At 43.6% G+C, this 21,388-nt stretch overlaps 1 protein-coding gene across 1 annotated transcript in view; it reads left to right on the top strand.

Moving 5' to 3' along the window:
• Window positions 1–20,103, top strand: part of SRBD1 (S1 RNA binding domain 1) — a 266,191-nt gene extending 246,088 nt beyond the window's left edge. The window contains exons 21-22 of the mRNA XM_088477514.1: window positions 14,701–14,885; window positions 19,288–20,103. Of these exons, the coding sequence (XP_088333640.1) occupies window positions 14,701–14,885; window positions 19,288–19,577 (475 nt within the window). The 3' untranslated portion in view covers window positions 19,578–20,103. The remainder of the gene's footprint in view (window positions 1–14,700; window positions 14,886–19,287) is intronic.
• Window positions 20,104–21,388: the final 1,285 nt, after the last annotated feature.

Genomic DNA, 21,388 nt, shown 5'->3' on the forward strand with positions numbered 1-21,388 from the left:
GCTATTCTTGTGGTTGGTGTTTTCAACCGCTATTTTGCGAGCAGTTCTGGCTATAAAATAACCCAGTGACGTCAATGACGCTGCTGTATTAATTATGCACACCCATAAAACGCCCGTTTTGACCTTTAAGCACGCCTGCGTTCGGATCTCCACTCCCCATTTTCAAGCACCTTCCCCTGTTACCACCCACATACGCCTCATTCTGTCACTCAAAATAGCAGGCATTCGCTATATTGCGAGCACATGAATTTCGGCCGCACTGACTGGTTCGCGCATGCGTATAACGATCCGTACGCATGCGCAGATGTGCGAACATCGCTCGGAACGAGCGTACTGCCGCTAGCGAGTGGCTCTGAATGAGGGCCAATGTTTTTTCGAAAAACCGCTCAGAAATTGTCTTTTTTTTTTTTTTTTAATGAATGAATTAAGTGAAGAACATGTATTTCAACTTATCCAAAATAATTTAATTTAATAAAAAAATTTGTTTTTTAAAACATCGGAACATTAGATCACCACCATCGGAACATCGCGACCATTGCGACTTTCATTTTCACAACCGCTTCAGGCACCAGGTACACTTTTGGCAGTAAGGGGGAGTTAATTTACTTTTTCCCAACAGCTGCTAATCATTGCAACCGCTGGGTGGGGGTCCTGCTGTGCTGACTGATCTCTTCCTGCAGCCGCCCACACTGTATATCTGACTGGTCGTGTTATTGCGACCAGATCAGATAACGCACAGCCTGGTGTGGTCAGTAAAATGAGACCAGGCCAGGCAAGTGGTTAAGTACAGATCTGTCTTCACTCTTCTTTGTCGCAGAACATTTGTCTGAGTCACAATGCGATGCGAGTCGGACGCCCCAGCAGACTGTGCTGATTAATTTGATATGTGGCACTGTATATCTGTCACGCCAGGCATATCGCGCTGCATGGTGTATTGAGGCTAAATGAGCAAGGACACAGCTGTATATCCATAATTAATACTTTTATTATTTAAATTTTTATTATTACAAAAAACAGACATTGGCCTCCACAGGGAAAAATATAACACACTAATCTTGATAGGAAAAGAAAACATTCACATATTCCTGACAGGAAATAAAATACATTGGCCCCCACAGTTAAAAAAAAAACTGGTGGCTGGTGCAGAAGTTGACGCCAGTCTTGATCAGTCGGGAACCTGGCAGCGGCCATGCTACGCCCTCTGTGGGGTGGTGCCCCTGTTCGGCCCTCAGTAGGAACAGCCCTTTTATTATGGTGATATGAAATCCCAGTGCTGTAGATTACTGGTTACCTATAACATGCATAGATGTAGTATATAATAGTACAGTCTCTGTCAGGCATAATGTTTCCTCAGCTGACTGGCTACATGTACCACTTAATTATACACTGTGGCATAAGTTGTGCCATACAGACCCTCTCAGCTAGACAGGTCCCAGACGACTTATTCGCGCCGAGCATATATTTCATTCAAAATGTCCGTCTTAGTTGCGTAAATAAAACAGCTGGTAGTGACAAAACTCCTCTGCTAGATTACACTGATCAGTTTGTTGTGCGACATTTGTACATCTGTCTGCAAATGAGTCTGATCTGTGTACGGAGGGCCAGGATGCAGCCGCTGCGGCTTTTTCTCATCCATCTTCTGTTGCGCTTTATCTTTGTATGTGTGTAAATGTATTTCCTGTGCGGTTAAAGTCGCAGCCCCGCGTCTTCAGTAAAGTGGTGTTTTGCAAGTTGTAACATGTAAAGAAATAAACACTTGGCTACACCACTCAGGGCCGCTCTGTCACGCCGGGCGTCTTGCGCTTTATGGCGTGTTTAGGGTAGGTGTATCAGGACACATCTGTATATCAATCAATCAATCTTATCTATAGAGTACAGTGGTGCTAATGCCTCTATCTACACTTCTCTGTTAGGATGTATTTCCTCACCAGCACTGAAGCTTGCTGACTAGTATTGGTCTTTAGCTGGACATACATTCTTTCATACAGTGTAAGACATAGGGGTACATTTACTAAAGTGAGAGTTTTTAGAAGTGGAGATGTTGCCCCTAGCAACTAATGAGATTCTAGCTATTATCTTCTAGAAGGTGCTAGTTAAATGTTAAGTAGAATCTGATTGGTTGCTAGGGGCAACATCTCCACTTTCTAAAAACTCTCACTTTAATAAATATACCCCTTAGGGAGAGTTATTGGCAGCTTACATTACACTTTCTCCATCTCGTTACGCTGTTACATAGTGCTGCTAGGGCATGATTCGGAGTCCGATACAGTCATGTCCGAATTTGCGTCCGGCCACGGCAACCTACAGGATAAGATATGCTAATTAAGCCATCTGTCCGTCGATTTCATGCGTCCTTGTCGCAGCGCCCACTGGTTTTTTTTTGCATCCACACTTCAGCCGTCATTATTAGTATCGTGACGAGAGATCCGTCAAAAACAGGCATCCCAACACCTAAATCAAGCACGGAAGTTTGGTTACACGCCCGTGACACTCCCATCGCAGCCGCTCCATGCGTCTTAACACTCACCGCCCAGAAACGTCCAATTGATGTTAGTCACTGTTCGCTCGAGATCCAACACAGGGCCTGATTCAGAGATGTTCGGTGTTGCAGTCACAGCTGCAATTATGTATGCTGCGGGGGGAGTGATTGTTTGTAAAATAGCCCCCTCCCCTAACAGTACTTAGATGTCCACCGGAGCCATTGCAAACAGCACCGCAACTGCGTGCACATTCGTAGTCCATACTAATAATCGCCCATGTGAATAACCCTATGGTGACGCAGCACGGGCGCCTGGACTGAGGAGCTGGAGCCAACTCATATACGTAGGAGATCGCAGACGCCTGCCGCGACCGTCCATGAAAACGCCACTAACCCGCCTGCATTTTGCAGACCACTCCTCTGTTTCCTTCCAGAGGAATTTTCTTTTTTGAAGCATCATTTGCTGAGAGTACACGGGAAGAGAGGGACCATAGATCCAATATGTTGAGCATTCGGCTTTATTGTCCTGGCTGTGTTACACATCCTATAAAGCCTGCTGGCAGATCCCTGCACAATTCATTTCACTATAGTAGAGGAGTGTGTGAGCGTATAGCTGAGTAGCCCAGGTTCCCTTGCACTGGTTCCCTTGACTTCCATAGAGATTGTTAGTATATAAAGTGTCTGATTTCGTGGACATCTGTAGCTGAAAATGATTTAACACACAGTACGCCATTTCTAGAAGTTAGATCCATAGAAAAGACAAGTGGATGTTTCTTGCTGTATGTGATATTATCATGGATGTACACAAGTATTTCCACACTTAAGGACATCTGCAGAGATATGTCTGTGTAATGAGGTTTATGTTCTGTATGGTTTTAAAAACTAAAAGAAACCTTGTAAAATTAGCTCAAAATGCATATCTAGTTCACACATACTGCAGGTGTCTGTCAGTGTGTAAGGGGTGCTGCAGGTGTCTGTCAGTGTGTAAGGGCTGCTGCAGGTGTCTGTCAGTGTGTAAGGGCTGCTGCAGGTGTCTGTCAGTGTGTAAGGTTGTGCTGCAGGTGTCTGTCAGTGTGTAAGGGCTGCTGCAGGTGTCTGTCAGTGTGTAAGGTTGTGCTGCAGGTGTCTGTCAGTGTGTAAGGGCTGCTACAGGTGTCTGTCAGTGTGTAAGGGCTGCTGCAGGTGTCTGTCGGTGTGTAAGGTTGTGCTGCAGGTGTCTTGTCAGTGTGTAAGGTTGTGCTGCAGGTGTCTGTCAGTGTGTAAGGGCTGCTGCAGGTGTCTGTCAGTGTGTAAGGTTGTGCTGCAGGTGTCTGTCAGTGTGTAAGGGCTGCTGCAGGTGTCTGTCAGTGTGTAAGGTTGTGCTGCAGGTGTCTGTCAGTGTGTAAGGTTGTGCTGCAGGTGTCTTGTCAGTGTGTAAGGTTGTGCTGCAGGTGTCTTGTCAGTGTGTAAGGTTATGCTGCAGGTATCTGTCAGTGTGTAAGGTTGTGCTGCAGGTGTCCGTCAGTGTGTAAGGGCTGCTGCAGGTGTCCGTCAGTGTGTAAGGGCTGCTGCAGGTGTCTGTCAGTGTGTAAGGTTGTGCTGCAGGTGTCCGTCAGTGTGTAAGGGCTGCTGCAGGTGTCCGTCAGTGTGTAAGGTTGTGCTGCAGGTGTCTGTCAGTGTGTAAGGTTGTGCTGCAGGTGTCCGTCAGTGTGTAAGGAGTGCTGCCGGTGTCTTGTCAGTGTGTAAGGTTGTGCTGCAGGTGTCTTGTCAGTGTGTAAGGTTGTGCTGCAGGTGTCTGTCAGTGTGTAAGGGCTGCTGCAGGTGTCTGTCAGTGTGTAAGGTTGTGCTGCAGGTGTCCGTCAGTGTGTAAGGTTGTGCTGCAGGTGTCTGTCAGTGTGTAAGGTTGTGCTGCAGGTGTCTGTCAGTGTGTAAGGGGTGCTGCCGGTGTCTGTTTATGTGTGGAGGGTGCTGCTGGTGTCTGTCAGTGTGTAAGGGGTACTGCTGGTGTCTGTCAGTGTGTAAGGGGTACTGCAGGTGTCTGTCAGTGTGTAAGGTTGTGCTGCAGGTGTCTTGTCAGTGTGTAAGGTTATGCTGCAGGTATCTGTCAGTGTGTAAGGTTGTGCTGCAGGTGTCTGTCAGTGTGTAAGGTTGTGCTGCAGGTGTCTGTCAGTGTGTAAGGTTGTGCTGCAGGTGTCTGTCAGTGTGTAAGGGGTGCTGCCGGTCTCTGTTTATGTGTGGAGGGTGCTGCAGGTGTCTGTCAGTGTGTAAGGGGTACTGCTGGTGTCTGTCAGTGTGTAAGGTTGTGCTGCAGGTGTCTGTCAGTGTGTAAGGTTGTGCTGCAGGTGTCTGTCAGTGTGTAAGGGCTGCTGCAGGTGTCTGTCAGTGTGTAAGGTTGTGCTGCAGGTGTCTGTCAGTGTGCAAGGTTGTGCTGCAGGTGTCTGTCAGTGTGTAAGGGCTGCTGCAGGTGTCTGTCAGTGTGTAAGGTTGTGCTGCAGGTGTCCGTCAGTGTGTAAGGGGTGCTGCCGGTGTCTTGTCAGTGTGTAAGGTTGTGCTGCAGGTGTCTTGTCAGTGTGTAAGGTTGTGCTGCAGGTGTCTTGTCAGTGTGTAAGGTTGTGCTGCAGGTGTCTTGTCAGTGTGTAAGGTTGTGCTGCAGGTGTCTGTCAGTGTGTAAGGGCTGCTGCAGGTGTCTGTCAGTGTGTAAGGTTGTGCTGCAGGTGTCCGTCAGTGTGTAAGGGGTGCTGCCGGTGTCTTGTCAGTGTGTAAGGTTGTGCTGCAGGTGTCTTGTCATTGTGTAAGGTTGTGCTGCAGGTGTCTGTCAGTGTGTAAGGTTGTGCTGCAGGTGTCTGTCAGTGTGTAAGGTTGTGCTGCAGGTGTCTGTCAGTGTGTAAGGGGTGCTGCCGGTGTCTGTTTATGTGTGGAGGGTGCTGCTGGTGTCTGTCAGTGTGTAAGGGGTACTGCTGGTGTCTGTCAGTGTGTAAGGTTGTACTGCAGGTGTCTGTCAGTGTGTAAGTTTGTGCTGCAGGTGTTGGTCAGTGTGTAAGGGGTGCTGCCGGTCTCTGTTTATGTGTGGAGGGTACTGCAGGTGTCTGTCAGTGTGTAAGTTTGTGCTGCAGGTGTCGGTCAGTGTGTAAGGGGTGCTGCCGGTCTCTGTTTATGTGTGGAGGGTGCTGCTGGTGTCTGACAGTGTGAAGGGTACTGGCGTTGTTGTGAGGAGAGTCAGTGTGTGTATCTGGACGTGTGTGAGACCCTGTGTCAGTAGTGTGTGTGTTCCCTGAGTGTGTGGGTTGTGTGTAGAGCATGTTGCAGCCGGGAGAAGAGCACTGGAACACAGGTGAGTGCCCACAAAAAAACCCAGCAACCATTTTTATTAATTTGATACCATGGGTATTGGGAGCATGCATGCCCACTGTAATCCAAAAGTGGTCACGAGGTCTGCCTAATTTTTAGCAGCCAACTGAAGACCCATTTTTAAGAGTCTTAGCCTCTGTCCTCCCTTCATAGAGTCAGTAGACTGGACAAGTCACAGTCACATCAGTATCTCCCTTCTATCACCTAGTTAGGAGCTGTCCAGTTATGTGCTACCTACACTGTGGGCTTGAGTCATTACGGATCGCAACTGCGATTGGAATAGCGATTACGCAGGCAGCATCACTGCGATAGTATGCTAATCCATTGCAGCCGTTATGCCGTCGCAGCACAACATAAGGACGTCCACTTTACCTTACACACATCTGTAATCCTTAGCAAGACTGTGAAACCATCGGTAACATCGAGTACCATCGCACCCTTGCACAAGCTCTGACCTTACTTAGAAATTGCTAACTTCCTCGTACACCATGAGGCCTACGGCTGCGTATGGCATAGCAGTGGATAGTTTATGCACGCCCTTGCAATGGCGTTCAAACACACTGGCATGCCTGCATTTCGCCTAACGCTCCCCCCCCCTGCCCCGTCACCTCCCACAAACGGCACTCCCTGTCACTCACTCTGCGATGGGACTGCGTAGTCACTGCATCGCAGTGGCTGATGCGTGTGCAGAATGCAACATCGGTGTTCCCACACCTCTTAGTAGGCACACTAACATGGGTAGATTGTATTGTTTGTGTATTGTATTTACAATATTAAATAGGGAGTGTGGTAGAATATGTTGACATGTTCTGAATGTCAACATGCAGGGCCGGACTGGCCATTTGGCACTTCTGGCAAATGCCAGAGGGGCCAATAGCTAGGTGGGTGGTCTTGAACGCTTGGCAGGCGATCTGCTCGGCCAGCATGCAGAAGGGGACGTGCTGTGATGCCACACCTCCCATAACTCGCAACACACCCCTGTGTGGATACGCCATAGTTGGGTTGACACGTGTAATGTTGGAATTCACAATGTCAACATTGTCAGAATGTTGACATATTGACCATGCGTATTTCCATTGCGGAGGTGAGTATGCCTAACCTTAACCCTAATCGCAGCCTAACCCCTACATCGTCAAAAATTTGTCTGTCGTAATTCTATTGTCGACATTCACAATGTTGACTTCCTGTCATTGTCAACATTATGAATGTCAATATTTTGATAGTCAACATACACTATCTCGGCCATTCTTACACTGCCCCTCCCTCATTATTATTTCATGGTGCTGCAGTGTTGTGGAGCTACAGCCCCAAGCATACAGCCCCAAGCATACAGCCCCAAACATACAGCCCCAAGCATACAGCCCCAAACATACAGCCCCAAGCATACAGCCCCAAACATACAGCCCCAAACATACAGCCCCAAACATACAGCCCCAAACATACAGCCCCAAACATACAGCCCCAAGCATATTTTACTGGTTGATAATGTTATGAATATAAATGTCACAGGGAGAAAGTGCTGTCACTGTGCAGTTCCCGGGGCTCGGCTAATGGAAAGGAGCCCCCCAGTAATGTTATACTGCCGGTTATTTTATGTCCCAGAACCCTGCACTAGGAATCAAGCTAGAGACTTGTGGTGTACAGTAGCTTTAGAGTTATTGTGTAGTTTCTATTGAATCCCTTTGTTATTACTTACGAGTAACAGTTATTATTTTTGCTAGAATGTAGCAAAACAACTTAAATATATCATGAATTAGTTTAGTAATTGTTAGGATTGAATTCTGGGGACCCACCCTAAATATCGGGTCACAGGTTTTACTCGTTTAGTCACTAAGTGATTCCTTCCATGAGAAAATGAATTTCACATATCTCAATAATATGTATAATTTAGGTGCTGGCATTTATTAAACACTGTCAACATTAATAACAAGTAATTAAAATATGTGATATATTCACGATGCCAAATATTTTCTGTTTCTTACATCTTTTTTATCCCTTTAGCGTGGTACATTAATAGCTAATACATATTTTACACCACATAACAGCTTATAATGATTTTTGTTGTGTTTTGCAAGAGCTAGTGTTGCACCACCATTAATCTTGGGGCATTGGAACAGAATGTAATGGGGGTATCGCATTGCATTACTGTAACACATGATACTGTTTACTCCTGAGTCATGACTTGAGCTTACTTTGCAGTGTACAGGGTAACCACACAAGGATGTCTCCTGTTAACCCTTAAGCTGCATCATTCTGAGATATAAAAGATATGGAAGCATGAGGTGATCATGACAGACCAGTAGATTACAAACTACCTAATCACTCAGTTCCTGGCTTATTCTCAGTCTGTTAAGATTTACAGCAGTTGTTTCTACCAGATTTTCTATACGTCTTTTGACTTTACCTATCAAAATGTCAGTAATAGCGTACATATTAACATCGAAATGTATTCACAGGTTTTTAAGGGTCCTCGATAGTGTCAGGCGTGCCTCTTCTTTACATGTGCTTGTTTTCTTAATCATAAGTCCCCATTTTCTTCTCGCCCCTGACCGCACAGAATAATCTCCTTGCCAAGCTCAAACGGTTTAATTCACCAATACAGAAACTCATTAATTATTACGTATTGATGGATAACGCCACCCAAAACTCCGTTTTGAGCTAAGTGCAAAGTTTAATTCACAGCTGAACACTTCTGTACTTGCTACGCTCTACTTTCTGGGTTTAACTCCACACCAAGTTCACCCTCCGCTCTCCTTTACGCACTTCCAGTGGAAACAAGCCTGACAGGTTTTCATTCACCTGAATTGGAACTTCATGGGGGAGGGGCATCGACAACTGCCTGGTTGAGAAGGGGAGATGTGGGACAGGTAAATCCTTCAGGGACCCTGTTGGGTGCAACAAACAGACTGTAGCTGCCTGATATATATATATATATATATATATATATATATATATATATATATATAATCTTTTGCTTAGAATGGCTTTCTTCCTTAAACTGATCATCACTTTAGTTCTACGCAATTTATGTTTTTAGGCTGAAAACAATCTGTAGATCAATTCTGTGGCTGCCCAAAAATGTAATCTGCTGCAACAAATATCAAGCATCGCATGCAGTTATCATAGAGGACATCTGCCTGCTCAACGCATTTACATATATATGTGTGTGTGTGTGTTTGTCATTTTTTTCTTATTCGCCTTTGTCATACATTTTTATGTTACTTGACAGTTTTTTGTAATTCAGGAGCATTAGTGGTAGAATTAGATATCATGAGAATAAATATAAGAGAAATTAATGTTTATTTTGTTATTTAATAACTTGCACATTTTGGCGTACACGCAGAAATTAATAATTACACATAAAACTGCAGATGTAGACTTGACTTCATTTATTAATACAGGATTACTAGCAGAAATGGAGATCTAAGATAAGGTGATTTTGTTCATTTTAGTTTTCCTGCCTATGTATAAAATGTTCTTAGGTTTTGGTGTTTCTTAAACAAATGACACTATAAAATAACAGCAGTCAAGTTCTGGTCAAGTAGATAATTATATCACATCTTCAAGTAATGTATACAGCTCGAGATTTCTCCAGCCTCACTGCTGTCTAACTACTCTATGCAGACCAGGTATATTTAGAACTAAACAAGGACAGTGTATCCCATTTCAGCAAGTTCACAGTCTAGGCCATAAGCATAAGATATCAGATTCCTGCTCTGTCACTCATCCTTCCTTCCTACCACTAAGCTGTCCCTTGCCTTCTTATGTCCCTTGCTATAGTCTCCCTACATTAAGTGCTTTTCACACTTTCTTTCTTATACTTACCATTAATTTCTTTTATTTATATGGTGCCACCAAGTGTCCGTAGCGCCGTACAGGGAGAAATACAATGATATGACGAAACAATACAATATAAAAGGTTTAACAAACAATACAAGGGGAAAAATAAAACACTGATATAATAAGCATTCGGTATGAAATACCGGCTGACGCATGGCCGGCAGTTCAATTCCCGGCAGCATCAGCCCGACAGATGCAGAGATCCCGGCAGCGGCAGCCCGACAGCGCTGGAAATCCCTATCGTCCCTAGGTAAGTACAAACTAACCTAACACCCTAACCCTCCTTAGGGGTGCCTAACCCTAACCTCCCCCCCGTGCCTAACCCTAATCCCCCTCTAAGTTCCTAAACCTGACCCCCCCCCTTCCCCGCTGCCTAAACCCAAGTCCCCCGGGGGGGTGCCAAACCCTAACCTCCCCCCGGGGGGGTGCCTAACCCTAACTCCCCCTTCTCCTAGCCTAACCCTCCCGAGGGGGTGCCCAACCCTAAATCCTCCGCGGGTGCCCTAAATCTAACCCTCCCCCAAACACCCCCCCGGCGCCCGGCATCCCTTCGAACGTGATGCCAGGCGCCGGTCTCCCAGCGTCAGAAAAATTGCAGGTGTCTAGATTTAGACGCCTGTCATTTAACCCTCGCTGGGCTATAGCAATCGGGAAGCCGGCTGTCGGGCTTACGTCAGCCGGGCTCCCGATTGAATCCTTATAATAATACACCTGAGTGACAATAATTAACAGTAGCACTCAGCGAGCCAGTGCCCTCGTAGAGGAGTCACGAAGAATCAGCGTTGCTGACAGTGAGTGGGAGTGCATTTTAAGAATGGGATAGTGCAGGGCGAGAACAAGAGGGCAGAGGGCCCTGCTTAATGACAGCCAACAGTATAGGGCAGGGGTAGGCAATGTGTGGACTCCAGTTGCTGTGGAACTACACATCCCAGCATGCTCTGCCACAGTCTTTCTGTTAGGGCATGCTAAAACGGTGGCAGTGCATGCTGGGTTATGTAGTTTCACAGCTGCTAGAGTGCTTCATATTGCCTGCCTTTTGTCTAAGGGATGACACTCTTTACTATCCTGCAATAAGTTGTCCATTGACCATTCACTCCTGCACTAAGTTGCTGCATTCAGCCTTCTTGCTCATTTATCCTGCTATCTATGACCAGCCCAGCAGGAGCATGTTACAGGAAAGGGCAGGTACTTGTGTTGGGAATGGGAATTAGTGAGTTTTTGTTTTTTGGAAAGCTATAATAGCACACTTGGGATGACTGACTGCAGCTTTCCCAGTGTGCTGAACCGCAAGCGACCTGCCGGAAATGTCCATAATACGGATTTAAATGGAAAAAAAGCCCCTTGGCAACAATCTAATTTATGTCATCTTCCTTCGTAATATCCTCACCTTGAAGTGCTCTCAAAATCAAGTCATTATTTAACTGTCTTCTTAACATTGACTTTTAAAAATAGAGCCAATCGATACAATGCATTATCAGTAAAGCATTACATGGTGCTACTTATTGATTGCTCTCCTGTCTTCAACTTTATCCTAGGCATCCTCAATTCATGTTTGAGCAGAAACTGGATATTGGATATCCAGCCATATTCAAGTTCCTCAAAGTCTGGAAACAAGCAGGGTCTGGCAACATCCTGTTTTAAACTGGCCGGTTCTGTTGGTAGCAATTTTGCAATCGATAGCTTAGTGTTAATGCTGGTTTTCCCTGTATAAAATATGACCCTGTTTGAAGGTGGATAATCTTTTCAAGTAAACTCTGTGTATGGACGTAAAACTTGCATTTTAAAAGCAAGAGACAGTTTTCAAAGACTTCACCGTTTTTTTGTTTTTTTTCTCCTGATGTGTAAGGATATTGTAGAATCAGAATTTCATTGATGTTTTCCTGGCGATGACTTATCCATCCGGTAATTTAGTTACAGTGCTTATATCTCTCAGTGTATGTAACGCAATGATGTTTTTAGCATTCTTCATCATCTTTAGATGTGGTGGAGCAACAGTCATGTTTTAGTAATACTTATAGTAAAACGTATGACTAGCCATTAAATCAGACATTTTCAGATCTGTCGAGGCTTGAAAAAGAATGAGAGTATACAAATTGTTGGTAAATGTATTTATTTTTTAATAATATACATAGTAAGAATAGTCATGTGATTAAAATGAGGTTTCCTGCTGGGCCTGTTTCCAGCAACATTTGCAATACGCCAGTATAAGAAGATCGCAGGGTAAGATAATCAGACAACTAATTGTGTCTGTAAAATGCTGTAGGATTGTAGTGTTATGTTTATGATCTCTGAGCCACCAGAAATGCAGAAGTTTAGAGCCACAGTAGGACAGTAATAATAAAACTACACAGGTAAGAATTGTCATGTGCATGGCCCTGTTGCACAGAGCATGATCATTATGGGTCATTTCAATTAGCAGAATATAGGAGCACAAACATGAATCATATCCTACTCAGCTAATCATGTTCAAACACCAATTGTAGTTTCTGCTGCCTCTAGGCATAAGCCTACTTTGCCTTATGCTAAATCTGACCCTGTCCTTGTATACATATATTTGGAAAGAAGATTTGCTTTATACTGTGTGCATAGTACCCAAGCGCATTAAAGTAGGCCATGAACAAGTCTTCTGTTGAGGTATGTCATTCGTGCATCCATTAATTAGCACAATGCACCACTATTAGGTTAAAGACTTAGGGGCCTCTTCATTAACACATAAAATTCTCTGGAGTTAATTAGGTTTAGAACTCACATGAAATTCTACCTAATTACTGGAGGAATTCATCATTCCTCCTCTCCATAAGTATCTATTCCGAAAAGCTGTAATTTTTGTGATGACAGCTTTTCGGGAAATAAGATACTTTTCCCTGCCTGCTCTAACTTACCGCAGCTGTAATCAGTGCTGCGCATGCGCTGTTACACCCGTTTAAGCAGCACTGCCTACAGCTGTGGTAATTCTGTCTCCCCCTTTCCCCCGACACTCACCTCCCCCCTGTCCCCCACTTACCTGGAAACTGCAGCCGCCTCCGGCTCCGTCTGCTGTGCGGACATTGTGTTCTCCCGGCAGAGCTCAGTAAAGTTTAGAAAAAAAGATTTTTATTTTTTTTTCTAAACTTTACTGTGTCCTGCCGGGAGAACACAATGTCCGCACAGCAGACGGAGCCTGAGAAGCGACCAGAGTGACAGAGGGAGCCTGCTAGGAAGTGTTACCTGCTATTCACCACCTGACAGTGGCGTATAGTAACACCATCAAATTTCAAAAATACATAATTTTCAGAATTTGATGAATAGCATATAATTTTCCATATCCCCATACTAGTGTATGGGGAGTGTGGAAATTAACGCAGGCGGACTTAGCCAGGAGATATTAGTGATATCTCCTGTGTTAAGTGTCTTCATGAATACTAAAGTAATGGTAATTAAGGAAAATGTCCTTAAAAACTTTATTTTAGTGTTGATGAATAGGCCCCTTAGCGTAAACTCCATTTATTTATGCATCATGGTGTTGAGGACCTGGAACTCACATGAACAGTAGTAAGGTGTTTTTATTTCATGTAAGATAATTACCATTGTCCCATGTAAAGGAATACAGTCTATGTACCACTGTTTCATCAGTAACAAAGATTCCACCAACTTATTTAGCCTAAGTAAAATCATTTCATTGCTAAAATAATGAAGAGTAAATAAGAGTAATACAAATTAAGAGCATTGTATAGGACTCATATGAAAAGTAAATATTTGAGTCTTATATGTAGACAAATGACTCCTACACAAGGTGAGATTTAGCATTTGGCACAGAGGTCCTGTGCATATTATGGCAGATGAGATGCAGCCCTATCCAGTGTATCTACCAGTTATCGGGAATTGATCCTGATGATTATAAATTCTTATTGATGCTTACTGCGGCAATAAGGAATTAAGGATCTCTGGAATTCACCAAACACACATGCAGGGACAGGGACTCTAATCGCATCTCGTCCCAGCAATGTGTAAGAATTAAAGTTATTACTATTGTGACCACTTTACTTCTGTGCATGTACGGAGATTACCGGCTTAGGATACCTCTCCTGGAATATGTTGCAATGTCTAGTTTTTAGGCTAAAGTAGCTAACACCATCGTCAGACCACACATGTGCAAACAAGGATAACTGGGGAGGCCTCTCCTGATATATGTTGCAATGTGTAGCCCTTAGGCTAAAGTAGCTAACACCATCATCAGACCTTACATGTTGTAGTGGAGATACCGGTGGGATCCTTCATATCCCTCTCCAGAAAATTGTTGCGGTTTGTAGCCCAAAAGCTACAGTAGTTAATGCCAACTAGGGATGGCGCTAGCTATCAGTGCTTGGTAAATTTGGCATTTTAGCGGTGCCATTAGAAAACTATGGGGGTTGCTGTTGCAGTCGAAAATGGAGGGTTTGCAGCAGAATGCAGAGATGTATGCTGCAGTTCTCCCCCTTTTAAATCCTTTGGATAGTTTTTGCAGGTATTTCCCAAAAATAGCTGCTTTCAGGGGATTTCCCACAAAATCCCCTTGGTAAATATGCCCCACAATGTGTATGTGAAACGTGTCCCTATTTCATCAGTTGTGTAATATTGACAGAGGGAAAGACACATTTCAACAGATGTATATCAGTTCAATTTTGTTCAAATACAATAATGTAGGCTCTCGGGCTTTATGGTGGAGAGAAGACCTGGGCTTATAGAAGCTTGCACCAGTGTATGGATGTTATGTGTTACTCATATCAACCAATCAGATTCTAGCTATCATTTATCTGGTATATTCTGTCAAATGATAGCTAGAATCTGATTGTTTGTTATGACCAGCACCTCCATTATTCTCTTTAGGAGACCTAATAGATATCCGCCATTGGTGTGAGTGCTTCCTTTCTCTCATCAATAGTTACACTCTTTGTGAATATCTAACACTTCATCTTTCCATTACTGTATAGTGTCAATTTTCTGTATATATTTCCTATGATCTGTGCTACCTGTTATATAACATACATCTATAGCTGGCTCCAGCCCTTCAGTAAACTAGTGTTTGCCCATTACAGGTTTCTAGTCGTGGTGGGTGGATGTGCTGATAACATCGGGACAGAGAACCTACAGAAGCAAATTAACGGATTCATTCAAAGAGAAGGTATCAATACTGTCGCTGAAAAACTGAAGACAACAGAGCTCACATTACAGCTTATCATCGATGGCCTCTGCCAGCCTGAAGGCTACGACCTCCGTACAGGTACCATAAACAGCTTTCATGCTTCTAATTACACTGACTGCAACCTCAACACTTTGCTTTGCCGAATTGCTGCTAGCATACGGGAAAGTATACCATAGACATAAACTATGGTATAGTGGTATCTGTCACCTGTCTGCCTGCTCCTGTCACATGTTCAGTACTTTCCAGACCTCACTGTGTCTCTATTGATGCCTTTTGCCATTAGACCACTCCATGCATTTTATAGATACGGAATTATTACACTTGAATAAAGCTGAACAATAGGCTCCAAGGAAAGGTAAAATGGTAATGGGGAAGAATAGTGAATTCATTGCATCTCTTCTCAATGGTGAGATCCTCATGTAGTCCCGCGAGTACCATCGTAACAAGTAGATTAATATAACAACATTTCTTTACAGTCATCCCCTAATGGTAACATTTGACAAATAGAAATGGGAAATAATAGGGTTGAACTGTCATTCTGTGCATCACATGAAGCAGGTCCGTTTACATTTTAGATTTCCCTAGTTGAGACAGGACAAATCAATGTATAGTGATCCCAACATTAACCAGTCCAAGTTTTATAATTATCCACAAAGACCTATTTCTCCCAGGGGATGCAGTCGGCATCCCGGCGTGCGGGATGCCGACGGTCTAAATACCGGCACTGATTCCCGACAGGTCGGGATCCCGGCACTAGTATCACGACCGTCGGCATCCCGAATGGTAAGTATCGGGGTGCACCGGTAGGGTAGCGTTAGGTAGCAGGGTTAGGTTTAGGCATTAGGGGGAGGGTTAGGATTAGGGTGCGGGGAGAGGGAGGTTAAGTTAGGCACTAGGGGGAGGTTAGGATTAGGCATTAGGGGGAGGGTTAGGATTAGGGTGCGGGGAGAGGGAGGTTAGGTTAGGCACTAGGGGGAGGTTAGGTTTAGGCACCGGGGAGGGGGTCTTAGGTTTAGGGTGCGGGAGGGGGAGGTTAGGTTTAGGCACTAGGAAGGGGTGGGGGTTAGGTTTAGGCACCGGGGAGGGAGGGAGGGTAGGGGTAGGGAAAAGACTTACCTTGCGTTCCTATGGGTGTCGGTATTCTGGCTGTCGGGATACCGCTGTCGGTATTCTGAACACTGGCATGCCGACAGCCGGGATATCATACCCAACCCCCTCCAGAGCATTTCCCTGTACATGAGAAGCTGGGGCTCAGTGCAGGAGACGGTCACATCCAGTATGAGTATGAACGAGTTTTCTTGCTGCAAGTTTGTACGCAGCGGCTGTGTGAAATATGAGGATGTTGCAGCCACCGGGATTTGTATTGAGACACCGCCGGCTTTGCAAGTCAAAGTGACTGCGTACAATAACACAGCATCAGTTTACTAACATTCGCTAAATACCGACACATTCAAATTTGCGTTGCCACTCAGACATGTACCATATGCCAACCACAGTCACTATCTTACATACATATCACAACATGTTTTACGGCTTCTGTAGAGAAAAGTAATTATACTTTATAGAATGTATGTACATTACAGGGCCGTATACATAACCTTAAAGCCCTTGGGTATGACATAGTAACAGTATAAGATCGCAGGTATCATACATTGGACCAACATAGCAAAGCTGTGACCACTTCACCAGGGAGATCGGTCAGGGCCGCCTGTATTCACATTCAGATTTGCATTTATGAAAACAGTAATATTAGATTATACCTTTCATTGCCTAATATCAGAGCCATAGTATACATAAGAACAAATAATAACAACAATATGGAAATTACATTTATAATTGTTCGTTAGTGTTGCCATTGGTTATAAAATAATAACATGTACAAATAAAACATTCCCAACAGTTATAATTAGGTAAATAGCTGCTCTAGTACTAGAAGCAATCCTAGAAATCGGCGAATACAGGTAGACTATACATTAGAGATTTTCTTTTGAATTATTTCTAGGCTTTTAATACTCTTATAATATACATTAATTCCAGCACCATATGAAGCTCTATGTACACGTATATTTTTTTATAATAATACTTATTTAGCATTTTTTTTCTTCTTTATAACCTTTATATGGTGTTTATCTTTGGGCTATACAAAGGGATCTTCTCTGTACAAGTATTTAGAAGAAAGTAATTTTTCATGAGAAGCTTCAAAAAGAAAACGGCGTTAGACTAAAATAATAATAATCCCTATTTTAATATTAGTCTTGTAGCAGGACACCATATCCTCTCAATCTGAACTTTTACAAAGACTTTGATTGAAGAGATCAGTGAAAACTGTATTTCTTTTTCTTGATCGCTCTCATAAATCACCCATTTATCACATTCAGCATCAACCGTCCCAAGAAATAACATTTATTCCTTGAAGTCTGCCCTGTCATAAGCTAACCACAGTCTTCCAACCGTCTCTGGTGGCTTTATTTAATAAGTGCGCATTTCTTGATTCACAATTTATATGGCATGTAATTTATTTTCAGATTTGAATTCATTTCCTGAATATGTGGTCGCCTGACCACAAAAATGAGTTGTTTCACAGCACAGCTTTCCTCCTTGTGCACTTATGATTTGTGTTTCTTTATAGATGGTCCCTAGATGATTACAATTATTTTTTTTTTGTTATAGGATTTATAACGATTATTGTGGCGGTATTAATATTCAGTCTCTGCTAAAGGGAAATGATGTGTTTTAAGAGAAATGTCAAGTTTTCTGTATTTTCTTATTTCTATATATAATATAATGCTAAAAAGGGTAACCATCTACCTTTAGTTCTCTAACTGGACTACAACTCTCAGCATGCCTTATCTGCCTCTGAGTCAATGTGTGGTTCTCTAGTGACCTACTAGTATGAGCATGCATTAAGTGCTTAGCTTTTGGTAAAGAAGAGTTGGAATGTGTATGGAAATACTGTAGATATTTTGTGTAGCTGTGAGCCAGGAGAAGTGGGCAGTACTTTGAGTAGATCCTCTTGTCGTCTAGGATTAAGTTTAACAATTCAGTGATACTGTAGGTGTGTTCCTTTTGCCTAAGAATGCAAAGTGCTTTTAAAGGTTATTGCAGCCAGTTAGAATTTGAGCTATGACTAACCTCCATTATTAATTGCACCGAAGTTTCTATTTTATACTCAGTACCTTCAAAAGGTCACCAGTCTGCCCACCTTTTTGATCAACAACGACCCTATCTCTGTTCATAGTCTACAATTTTCTACCACATTCTTCTGTAAAATGAATGGCAGCACCCTGCCATCTGCTAACATAAAAATAATCACCTAATCACAGCCTATTTAATTTGTTTCCTAATAATAACCAAGTTACCTATCCCCCTCCTCTCATTATTCTATGTCTGTGTGTTCCTCCAAGTTCGTTCACTATTGTCTTTCCAGTGACACTTACCTATCTCCATTCTCAGTTACACAACATGAGTATATGATTGTCCATATTTCAAAAGTATTCACTCTTCCATTTCTTCCATCTTCCCTCCTTTACTCTGATCCACCCTCCCTTTCTTTCGTCCACCCTCCCTTTCTCTCGTCCACCCTCCTTTTCTCTCATCCATTCTCTCATCCACCCTCCTTTTCTCTCATCCATTCTTTCATTCACCCTCCCTTTTTCTCATCCATTACCCCCCACCCTCCCTTTCTCCCATCTGTGCTCCAATTCTCTCATCCACCGTCCCTTTCTTCCATCCACCCTTCCTTTGTCCCATTCTCCCTCCCTTTACACATCCACCGTCTCTTTCTTCCATCCACCCTCCCTTTCTCTCGTCCACCCTCCTTTTCTCCCATCCACACTCCCTTTCTCCCATCCATTCTCTCATTCACCCTCCCTTTTTCTCAACCATTACCTCTCCACCCTCCCTTTCTCCCATCTGTCCTCCCATTTCCTCATCCACCCTCCCTTTCTCCCATCCAACCATACATCTCCATTCTCCCATCCACCCTCTCTCTTCTATTGGGTATGGTATGAAATGTTGACATTCAGAATGTTGATATGGTGCATGTCAGCATTACATTTTTTATACTGTTAGTGCCCTACCTAACCCTAAACCTGGAATGTTGACATTGTGACTATCGACAGCCACCATGTCGACATAATGGACATGTTGACATTATGTCCATGTCGACATTGTGATTGTAGACACGTTCACTGTCGACATGTCGGCCATGTTAACATTCTGGTGTGGACATTTCTTTTCTCCCATCCACCTTCCCGTTTCCATCCTCATTCCAATTCTCCCATCCACCTCCTCCTTCCAATTCTCCCATCCACTCTTTCATTCTCTCGTCCATCTTCCCTTTCTCCCGTCCGCTCTCACCTTCTCTTTTCCATCTTTATCCCATTCATTCTCCAGTCCATCATCCCGCCTCTCCAAACAAAATAATAATGGGGGAAAGTTCTGATTTATAGAAGCAATCATCATTTTGTTCTTTTTACAGAATTTGACAAAACAGATTTCAAAACCAATATTGTCTGTCTGGAAGACCTGAAGGTCGGGACCATCCTAACCGGGAAAGTAGAAAACGCAACATTGTTTGGTGTTTTCGTTGATATTGGTGTGGGCAAAGCTGGTTTAATCCCCATGAGATATATATCGGAGGAAAAACTCTCTAAGGAGAAGAGGAGAAGAAGTCTCGGATTAGGACCTGGAGAACGAGTGGAAGTTAGAGTACTAAATATCGACATTAGACAGTCGAGGATATCTCTGGAACTTTTGCGTGTTTTATAATGTTGTTGGATGTTTTCAGCTGCTACTAGTAGAAATTGTGCTGTTCTGACATCTAAAGTGCCTCCGTGATTTAGGATTTGGAGCAGACATGCCAGTCAGAAATAAACTCTGGCAGGATACATTGTTATTTTTGTAACGCCAATATTTAATCTCACATCACCATCACACATGTCTGAAATGTCCTCTCCGTGCTTTTTATTTCCCTCTATTATTAGCAGAACCATTGAGACTGGGAGCTTTTGAACCCTCCAACTATTAATATTAATTGCAGCACAGCAAGACCTTAGTTCATGATAATGTTACCGATACATTCCCACTAATGTTATCCCAAATAATATTGTGATTTTTTTTTTTTTATTTGAGACCGGTTCTCTTAGTTGTTATTTTTTTATATATATATATGAGCAAGTAAAACCTAGTTTTTCTTATGGGGAGTTTATAATGGAATGTGCACATTCTGCTGTATATCTGCAGTGTTGCTCAATGTGATAAAGGTGATTTATCCTACTTTTTATGTTTCCTTTGTGTCTGTATAATGTTATAGAGTAGATATTAACAGGTGACAAATTGTTCAGGTGGTGAGTATCAGGGAATATTTAGCACCTGTGAGGGTATGCAGTCGGGAAGCCGGCGGACCTAATCCCGACAGCTGGCTTCCCGACTGCTTAATCCCAGCGAGGGTTAAATGACAGGTGTCTAAATCTAGACGCCTGTCATTTTACCAACGCCAGGAGACCGGCGCCCGGCATACTGATCGAAGGGATGCTGAGCACGGATAGTCGCGGGGGGGAAGGGTTAGGTTTAGGGTTCCGGGGGGGGGACTTAGGGTTAGGCACCCCCCCGGGAGATTAGGGTTAGGCTAGGGGAAGGGGGGTTAGGGTTAGGCACCCTCGGGGTGGATTTAGGTTTAGGCGGCGGGGAAGGGGGGGTTAGGTTTTAGGCACTTAGAAGGGGGATTAGGGTTAGGCACCCCAAAGGGAGGGTTAGGGTTAAGGGGGGGGGAATTAGGCTTGTTTATACTTACCTTAGGACGATTGGGATTTCCTCCTCTGCCGGGCTGCTGGTGTCGGGATTCCACCGACGGTAGATCATACCGATTCCCCATCAGGTTATAATGCCCAAAGTGTTGTTGGACAAAAGGTGTGGCTGGTATATGATGCCTTCCCCAGCACACGTACCTTTCCAATTTCCGCCATTTAAATAATCCGGCATTTTGGTGGAGGGGATGAGGGTGGTAGGAAATAAATGACCACGTGTTATGCAATAACACTGATGATGGATTTTATGTCATGCACTAAAACATTAATGTTTGCAGGTTGCGGTTTATGTAAGGTATATCAGTAGACTGTCTGATATTTATAAATGTATAAGGTATTGTTTCAGTATTATGTTTTATTAATGAAGTACATTTTTTTGCAGCCATAGCAATAAATACACGTGCTTTCACAAAGAGTCTTAGCAGGGTGGCAAAGATGCCCAATAATCAGTATCTATAATGGGTGCACACAGGCTTTGCACCCATTTATATATTTACATCTCTGGCGTCAGTGCAGCACAGATTTGCACATGCACAGTACAGAAGTCACTGGGAACGTGGCACGGAGGCCATGTACCCGGAGACCTGCACATGCGCATTACACCATGGCAGGCCAGAGTCTACTCGCAACTGTGCAGTGCTGAGAGCAGGAGACCCTTTCATGATGATGCAGCCTATCAATTCACTAGGAAGTAGTGACATCACTGAAGCATGATGGCAGTGATGTCAGACGGCACGCTTATATAAAATGCTAGTCACCATCTGCTTATAAATA

This window comes from Taudactylus pleione, unplaced genomic scaffold (assembly GCF_031769625.1).
Source record: "Taudactylus pleione unplaced genomic scaffold, aTauple2 ptg000201l, whole genome shotgun sequence".
Lineage (NCBI taxonomy): Eukaryota > Metazoa > Chordata > Amphibia > Anura > Myobatrachidae > Taudactylus > Taudactylus pleione.